This window comes from Ammodytes marinus (assembly GCF_949987685.1).
Source record: "Ammodytes marinus genome assembly, chromosome: 19".
Lineage (NCBI taxonomy): Eukaryota > Metazoa > Chordata > Actinopteri > Uranoscopiformes > Ammodytidae > Ammodytes > Ammodytes marinus.
The window spans coordinates 13,410,613-13,419,786 of NC_137223.1; the positions used below are offsets into that span (position 1 = coordinate 13,410,613).

Genomic DNA, 9,174 nt, shown 5'->3' on the forward strand with positions numbered 1-9,174 from the left:
ATTAGAAATGTGCCTCAAGTCCTCAGGGTTTTTTTAGGTCAGTAACTTCAGCACAGAAATGTCCAAGTCCACAGTTTGTCGCCAAAAAGAGTTATACTGTGTCAGGAGAGAATAAGGCATTCCCTGGACTGATGGAGGTCCTTCAAAAGACTTGTAATAGCAAATTAAAAGAGCAGTCGACTGTACAAAATAGGTCATCTTACAAATATTTCGAAAATATCTCTTCAAACGCAATGGCTCCTTCTTGGAAAGATGAAGAAAAAAAAAGGGAAAAAAAAAAAGAGAAAAAAATTGTAATCGGTCTCCGTCCAGCGGTGACCAAGGATTTCTTCATCTCATCTTCATATTCAATTAGAAAACAAAATCCTGAAACCCGTGTTCCATCTTTACAGTGCCATCTCTTTAAAGTCCGGTCCCTTGTCCCTGTGGGAGAGGAGGAGACAAGGGCCAGCAGGAAGTCCTTTCATCTCTGCACTCCTCTCAGGCGAGGGAACAGAGGCTGCCTGGGAAAGAGAAAGCCAAACAGGGCCATCGTAAGGCGCATCCAGGCAGGCAGGTTCTGTCTCTGATGCCTCATGAACTACAAAGAGAGAGAGATAAAAATACACATTAGCGTCGGTTAAATCACAACCAGACTTTCATCATTTCAGTTATGGAATTGACTTTCACAGCCTCGGATTTCATCGTATAACTTTAACTTTTTGAGCTGAAAGCCTTGTGAACTGTGGTAAACCCTGCTGGCTCAAACCATATGACCAAGTAGACTGGGTGTTTCCATAACATCAGCTTGTGTCTAGCAAACACGTCTGTCTCTCACACACACACACACACACACACACACACACACACACACACACACACACACACACACACACACACACACACACACATCCTGACTGATACTTGGAATATAGACTGTGGGCAGTGGCTGTGATATTGACATTTCCTAAGGACTCCCAAACGTGAGTTGATTGTAATGCTTTCTTTTATTTTTATTTCTTTAATGAAAGGATGAAAGTGACCACGCTAACAACTGTGAAACAAGACATTTAGCTGCCCCTCATCAAAACAATATCACCCTCATCCTCGTCCTCTTCCTCCTCCCTCAGGGTTAAGACAGTAACCCTTGTTAAATGTTGCACTGTTTACAAAACGTCAAAGGGAAATGCTTTCAGAGAACATGCCGCCAATTTCATCACGGCTCTCTTGTAATAGAGATGTCAGACAAATAGTATTCATAACAAAAGCATGAGGAAACTGCAACGGCCCCCTCCTATGGAGCTGCCATCTTCCAGTTGTGTCATGTTGTATCGGGGTGTGCAGCCCCGGCATGGACTACAGACAGATGAAGGGGCTCCTGCTGCAGCCTTTAATCCTCCCTACCCCCCCCCCCCCAGCTCCTTCCCCATCTATGATCCTACACAGCTCCCACTGGCTCTCTGAACAGCCGGGCTCAGATATTGCAGTCTGTTGCATAAGCATTCTCTCTCTCTCTCTCTCTCTCTCTCGCACTCTCTCTCTCTCTCTCTCTCTCTCTCTCTCTCTCTCTCTCAGCCTAGCAATCAGTCAGCCCGCAGGCCATCTGATGCAGAACCAGCAGACTGAATTGAACTGAACCAGCACTGCTAAACGCAACCCTAATTGTCCTTAATTGCCTTAATTCTACACTGTGGAGCTTATTTAAACAGTACCCTGGTTTGTTCCACACGAGGCTCATCCTTTTTTGCTGTAATTTGCGTGGGTAGCAGAGAATGGTGTGTATTTTCTTTGCCCTTTTCTGGGGTGGTGGTAAATGAAAACAATTAAGAAGACTGACAAATGAGCACGTTTTGCTCCTTCACCTTAACTTGGGAAGGTTTCATTTTTTTATCCCCAGAAATTTCTCCTTCAAATATTAGCAGTTGAAGAGTAGTCAAAACTAACGGATAGGACTCAAACCACAAACCGCACCGGCAAACTTGAAACTTGGAGAGACGAGAGAAAAAGTCTAACAATAGCGGCAGAGAAAATACAGACGTGTGATTGGCTATCAGAAAGGACCACTTGTGATTATTATTCTCCCTTTGGATTATTCCTACGACAGCGGTATCAGATCTTGCAGGAGGAAAAAAAATATTTAAAAAAAACCACACAATTCGAGTGAAGAAAGCAGCCGACAAAAAAATATCTCATCTTATCAGTTGCACACGCAAACCAAACCAGACACATAGATGCACACACTCCAGCAGTCAGTGGGACAACTGAGGCATTGTGGGTAGCCGTGAGTCAGAATCTATTTTTAGACATATAAACAGCCGGCCAAGTCTACCCAGACACAGACATGCTGCTCACTCCTGTTGGTGACCGCCACATCGATCTCACCTGCTCTCTCTCAATCTCACTTTCTTTTCATTCTTTCCCTCACTCTCTCGCTCTATCTCTCTTCACTTTTCTTTTTATTCTCCTTTATTTACCCTCTCCTTCCCCATTAACCGCACAGTTGAGTGCTTTTCAAAACTTATCAACCACACCTTGTTGTCCACACGGACCCCTACGGCCCAACAGCCGCAGTGTCAGATAAGAAACTCTGCTCCCCTCCCCCTGTATTTGTACTTAGTAACTAAGTTCAAGGTCATGTGACTCAATGTGAACTCTCAGTCAGACCCGCGACTGCTTTACAAACACTGATAGAGGGGACACTGTGACCTGTTATCTAAGATGTTGTGATTGCTAAACATTGCCAAAGGAGAGCAGTAGTTAGAGGTGGAACATGTCGTCATCCGTAACACATAAAGACGTGTGTAGGATAGTGACACGTTTCGATGCAGATTTTTTTATTTTATCGACATGCTCAATTAACTACCGTGTGCTTAGCTATTCCCTCGTGAAAATGCGCAGGGAACAGTGACTCCCCGCAGTTCATTTACCTTTGTCATCTCTAAAGCCTGCACACGTCCAAAATCGTTCTTTTGTCTTGTAGGCCAAGAAGCAATTTCCTAATAGTACCATTGACTATAATGACATAGTGTCAGTGCCACCGGCACAGTATTGGCAGCATAGTCGATAACCCTCGGCTCAGACTGAGGTTGCTGTTGCAGTAGTTTAGACCTTGACCGTAGCGACAAACTAAGAATCAATATTGGACAATGACATGGACAAGGTGTGTTTCTAGGACAGTATCAGCTGTCACAATGTTTTCCTACTAGCAGCCGGAGACCCTGACTGAATACTAATGTATAAAGTTACCAAAAATTGTGCCTTGTCAGTGACTTGGGGGTTTTTCCTTCAGTCTGGCCAAAGAAAAGTGGTTGAATCACCGCACGGGCTATTTCTATCCCGTGTGGGTTGGGGCCCAAAAGTGAGCCACAAAATTGGCACGGAGTAGTTTTGATACATTGTTTACATGCAACACAAGACTAAAAACTTTTGTCTCAAGTCAACGAGATGTAGTTCAAGTCCTAGCAGTCCCCTAAGACGCACTGTATTTTGCTGTTGTGATAAGCACAAGCAGATGTTCAACAGGCGAATAGAGCATCTAGTTATCAAACATGCGTTTTCTGCTTTGAGGTTATGTGAGTCCATTGTTTACTCTTTGACACCTTGTGCTTTTAAAGTGCTTACTGGCTTTCACCGCTTGTTTTTTGGAAGCGGGAGTTGACTTAAGGATCTACCCCCATATTGCCTGGGACTGGGAGTGAGGGCTTACCAGTTCAACGTGATCCTGGTGGAACTTGTCTCCGATCTCCCGAAGTTTACGACCAATTTGCGCCTCCACGCTCACCCCAGCCTGCTCCTCGGGCCCTGCCGCCATCCTGTCCTCTTCCTCCCCTCTGCCCTCCTCCTCCTCCTCCTCCTCTTCCATCTGCCTCTCTCCCCGGTCCTCCATGGGCTCAAACTGAGCAGGGAAATGCCAGCGTAATCCAGCGTTGCCTACAAGGGAAACACCAAGCGTTTCTTTAAAAACTTGTGCTGCTGTTGGATCTCTTAAAAGTACCAGTATCTGTTGAGTGTTCTCAATGTAGAGATAAATACATATCAGGCTAAGAGGCATGTCTGACCATTAATGTTTTCAAATTTGAATTTTAAGGCTAGAAGACAGCGGAAAACATCAAAAACCCTCTTGTGACAATTTTAAGATAAGCCCAACTATCTTGATGGCTATTAATGGCCTCCGACACAGCTGTGTGACACAGACAGATATACACTAAAATACTTTACACTGCTGCTGCATTGCTTTCTAAAACACAAACAAGTTTTACCAGGTGTTCTCAGATGGATAAATTACAGGGTAGGCACTGAATATATACGACGGAGGAGAGAGAGAGAGAGTGTCGGTATAGGAAAACTCAAACAGCTCGTTAAATCAACAGCGCCCTCGGTGAACTGCGAGTCAACGAGTTTACTCATAGCCTCTAGCGTGCGTGTCGACAGTCATGCCGCTTGGAGGCATTCATTTTATTTTTTGTGTTATCATGTTCGGAGAATGCACTGATATTCTGCCATAAAGAGGACCATGACATCTCTTAATAAAGTGAGCGCGGTGTGGACTGGCACCGGGCCAAGTGCATGACATCCATTACTGGCTGGATTACAATGAGCAACGAGGTAATGACTTTTCGCTGTGTGTTTATGTATATGACGACTTTAAACCCAGGACAATGGGTACCTCTCACACACTAAGTCAACAAACAAACAACATTCTACTTCAGCATTCGTTCAATTCAATTAGGGTGATGTCACACTGATTTAATTTAGAAATGGGAAAACAATATTGGATTAAACCTGACGGACATATAAGTATGGGTATGTGCCTTTTTATGTATGTATGAAATTAGCTATGTCTGTTTTAATTGTTTTCGAAAAATGCCTAGTTTATCAGACAATAGTGCATGGAAAGAATTTTGTAATAACGATGAATGCAATCTTATAGACAGTGTTTCTAAGAATGGCATGTTACTCAAGTTCTCAGCATGTGTATTATTGGAGACGGGGATCTCCAAACTACAGAGAACATTTATTTCTAAGCTAATTTGCAGAAATGTTTCATAACGGAATTCAGTTTGCCTGTTAGCCCAGCGAGAAAGTAAACACTAGTCAACCGCTCTTATCTGATACTTAATAAAATCCGATTGACCGTTTTAAAGGTGCACTATGCAGTAGTTTCAATGGACAGGGTTGTTTACATTTGCAGGGCCTGCAGTTAGTTTATGAAAAAAAATTCCTGTACACAACAACAGCATAACAGTAACTTTTCAGGTAGTTTTCTAACTTCAAACAGTGTTCTAGGGTTTTCAATTTTCCTGTGAGTTAAATGTATTAATTCAGCTTTGAGAATATACCTTAGAAAATCTTCACTTCCGACACACCATTTAATGCACACAGAACTAAAGTTTCCAAACCATGATAATCCCACATCACATTCAGTCGCCCCCCGGCCCTCCCGTTATCTGGTCCCCTCCTCCTCACCTTGAAAGGGTACGCGAGGCTGCCGGTGCGAGCCGTAAGGCAGCGCGCCGTCGACAGTGTTGTTGTTGTTGTGTAGTCTGGACGGCGTGGGCACGGTGGCGGTGGTGATCTGTGTGGCGCGCTCTCCGTACTTGACGTCCCTGAAAGGCGCTCCCCAGAGCTGAGAGATGGGCCGGGACATGTCCTCCTCCTCATCATCCATCCGACGCCTCAGCGGTAAACTCCCTGCAGAGAGAGACGGGAACTTTAGAACCACATGTCAACTGTTTTGGTTGTGTCTGTGACTGTGTTTGACTCATACCAATGCTTTTTTTTTTACGATCTAAAAGCCTGCAGGTCATTTGGGTGTGATTTGTGTCAAGACCAAACAAAAAAAAGTGCCAAATAGCATCCTGTTATCAGTGGAAACCTTACCCACTGGCCCCCTTCTCCTTATAATAAATAGAAATAAATCATTAGTCATTATTATAATTGTGACCGGAGGATAATGCAGTGTGTGAGGTAGCGCTGAAAACAAACAAGCAGAGATGGATACGTCTCAGAGGCATGGATGGATCTGCCGGTGTAAATGTCTATGTAAAGCAAAGCAATAAGCATAGAGAAGGCCAGCTGGAGCTAAAGCAATTATCTCTAATAATATAGTGATGAGTAGCAACAGGAGCCAAACGTATGGAAAAACACCCTGTGTAGGGGGGACGCGGCGGGCGGCTAGAAATGCTACCCTAGATCTGCCACCCTCCTGCAGCAGATTTTGCCAAGCTGCTACTGATAATGTGCCAAATTGTAATTGAGTGCCAAAAGATCCACGGCGGGGTCTTTTTTTTTTTTTTTCACCTCACAGCTACCTTAATCTGGAAGCAAGCACATGCCACTAAGCAAAGCACAGGCAGGGGATTAGCTTCCTCCTGCACAACTCTGCAGCTCAACATTAAGACCTGTGCTTGTTGTTCCTATCTCTCTCTCTCTTTCAAACACACAATCCCTGGATAGGTGCCTGTCTGCTCTATCCACACACACACACAAACACACACAGAGAAAGAGAGCAAGCCGCGGATGATGTTTGACTGAAACCTCAGCGAAACCAAAGTTCTGACGAGACTGTCATGTGATGCGTGCCGGCACCAGCCGTTTCATGAGTGAGATAACGAGTTTCAGGCAATCCTCCAGCAGTGCCTGCTCGACCAAAACACTCCACACACTCTCTTCCTCCTTGGCCACGCGCCACACACTCTCAACTACCGCTTCATATTTTTTGTCGAGGGCTTGTCGGTCTTTCCCTCTTCTTGTGTAGGTGGCGGAGAGACAAATGGGCAGGGTGGACCGGCGGATGCAAAAGTTTAAACTGGATATACTGGTATTGTGTTTACCGAATGAGGCGGCCCCAGTCGTGTTTCTCCTTGTGAAAGTGTCCCAGCTCTGCATGATGTCATATCATACGGAGTCGAGAGGAAGAAACGGCATTTTGAACAACTGTGGAACAACACTGTCTTAGTAGTCGGGTCACGTTACTAGTGTAAGATGAATGTCTCTTAAGCAGACTGTTTGTTTTTGTTGTTTTAAATTGACCCACACATCCTCTTGCCTCCAGTGTTCCTAGAGCAAACTAGTCAATTTCTGCCAATACACACTAATTAGTTGTGCAGTACTGACATTCAAAACAGCCCTGAACTGCACAAACTTCTCCTCCGGGCAAGTTGTGCATTCCAATAATTAATGGTATGCATCAAGCAGTGAGCGCTCCTCTGCAACTGTACTGCACTTTTCCTGAGATCTAATGTGCACTTGTGTTGTATGTGTCAATGAAAATGTGAGCCCTGTGTCTAGAATTCCCACTGGCAGTCAACAGAGGATGGGCAAGATTCCCATAGTGTGTCAGACACATAAAAAAACAAACATAGGCAGGGAGACTCAGAAAGACATCTCACGCACACACACACACACACACACACACACACACACACACACACACACACACACACACACACACACACACACACAGTCTACGCACAGAGCCAAACAGTGCCTGAGGGCAGCAGCTACGCCTGGCAGCCACCACAGTGCTGGTCAGAGGCTCAAAGCAGCAGAAGAAGAGAGTGGCTCCCTCTGCTGCACCATCTGTGCACTGGGCTCTACTCCATGCACGGCTTGAGTTGGGGGGGTGAGCTCTGCTGCTATTTCACCTCCTGCTGCCTGCCTTCTTGTAACTATAGGAATACATATCCTGTTGTACATCAGTGTGCAAATGAAAGGCTGAATAATGTCACAAAACCTGCTTTACCTATTATCAGTCCATCATCAGTCATTAGCCTAAGTTTTTGTTATTGTATGGTGAATTCAAGTCACCACCTTATCTGCAAAACTTTATTTTTTATTTTTTTTTTTGGTGTTTCCAAGTCATAGAATAAGTGGGCTCTGGAGGAACACCGGGCCTGTGCTGCATCTGTATCCGCATCAGGAGCTCGATGCCCGGGGCAGCTCAGAGCGTGAACACGCGGGGTCCGACCGCTCATCAATCTCTGTCAAAACATCCACAAACCGGAGGCGGCTGCAGCATCTTCTAGTGGAGGAACCTTTGGAAAGCGGATGCTGACACATGGGGCCGACCGAAAATAATAACAACCCCCACAGCCGTGTCACAAAATGACACTAGGCGCAACTTCTACTTGGGTCTTTCATTGCTGTATTTTCCCCCTAGAATACTCGTAAGAATCGAGCAGAATTTAAAAAATATCCATGGCAGTGTTACAACAGTGTAACTCGCATGCATGGCTCTCCTTATCCTCCGTTGACACTTTCTCTTCAATTCGGCTGACAACTCTTCCCCAAAGCAAACTACACTGAGAAAACACAGCCGATAGCTTAATTCACAATGGCCCGAAGCAGATAAAAGCCACGAATGCTTAAATGTCGATTTAACGTTTTCAGGCAATAATTGTATTGTTTGAAACCACGCGTGTCATCAGTAGGTCTAATATAGTGTTATGACTAAAAAATATATAGAACAAACGTTGTGTGTCATACACCGGGCAGCATCAGCCGGGACGTCAACATCCCACGCGCGCGGTGATGTAGCCTACAAAACTGGCCACTTCGACACTTTCACTTCGTCCGTAAAAAGAAAGAAAGAAAAGGAGGAAAACAATATTAGCCTAATTGTGTGTGTGTGTGAAGAACAGGATATAAATAAATGTATGAATGCCCTCTGTCATGTGCCAACATTTGGGTGAGTCCGCTCACTCACCCAGTCTCTGCCCGGGCATGCCCGGAGCTGCCCGCACATTAACTCCCGGGCTCCGATGTACGCGACAAATAGTCCCTTTAAATGAAAATAAACGACCGGTTAACTCACCGCCAGTAAACACGCGTTGCTCTCGGTGGTATCTTGACAACTCGCTGTTACCTTGTTTCCAAATGACTGTGTCGATACAAGTCGTATCCCTCTATGCATTACAACCACTCACAGATGTTTGCTGACTGGAATGGGTTTATTTTTTTCTTTTCCCCGTGTCTACGCGGCCCGCCCCCATAGCCGCGACACGCCCCTGCTGAATAATGTGATAGCAACATAAAGCCAGCTACTCAGTGTTATGCAAATACAACACCCCGAGAGGATACATAGTGCAGTAGTTACTTTAAAAAAACATTTGCATTTGTATTCTAGCAAATGGCCCATGATCGAAGAATCATTTTGTTAATTTACTTTGGTAGGCCTAGGTTATATGAAGCTGC

The 9,174-nt window shown here is 44.9% G+C and overlaps 1 protein-coding gene across 1 annotated transcript; it reads right to left on the reverse strand.

Annotated features, from left to right (window-relative positions):
- Positions 1 to 446: 446 nt before the first annotated feature.
- On the reverse strand, positions 447 to 8,914 carry bmf2 (BCL2 modifying factor 2). The gene is made up of 4 exons (XM_080048341.1): positions 8,795 to 8,914; positions 5,446 to 5,670; positions 3,686 to 3,909; positions 447 to 580 (listed from the first exon to the last, which is right to left on the reverse strand). Exons 2-4 carry the CDS (start codon positions 5,645 to 5,647, stop codon positions 464 to 466), a joined length of 543 nt encoding a protein of 180 aa, XP_079904467.1. The 5' UTR covers positions 5,648 to 5,670; positions 8,795 to 8,914; the 3' UTR covers positions 447 to 463.
- Positions 8,915 to 9,174: the final 260 nt, after the last annotated feature.

Bases quoted from the DNA above. Each gene is read 5' to 3' on its own strand.
- bmf2 (XM_080048341.1), bottom strand. From the start codon at position 5,647: ATGGATGATGAGGAGGAGGACATGTCCCGGCCCATCTCTCAGCTCTGG. The intron at 3,910-5,445 runs GTGAGGAGGAGG...TTTCCCTTGTAG, and splicing joins GCCTCGCGTACCCTTTCAAG to GCAACGCTGGATTACGCTGG. The intron at 581-3,685 runs GTAAGCCCTCAC...CTCTCTTTGTAG, and splicing joins ACCAGGATCACGTTGAACTG to TTCATGAGGCATCAGAGACA.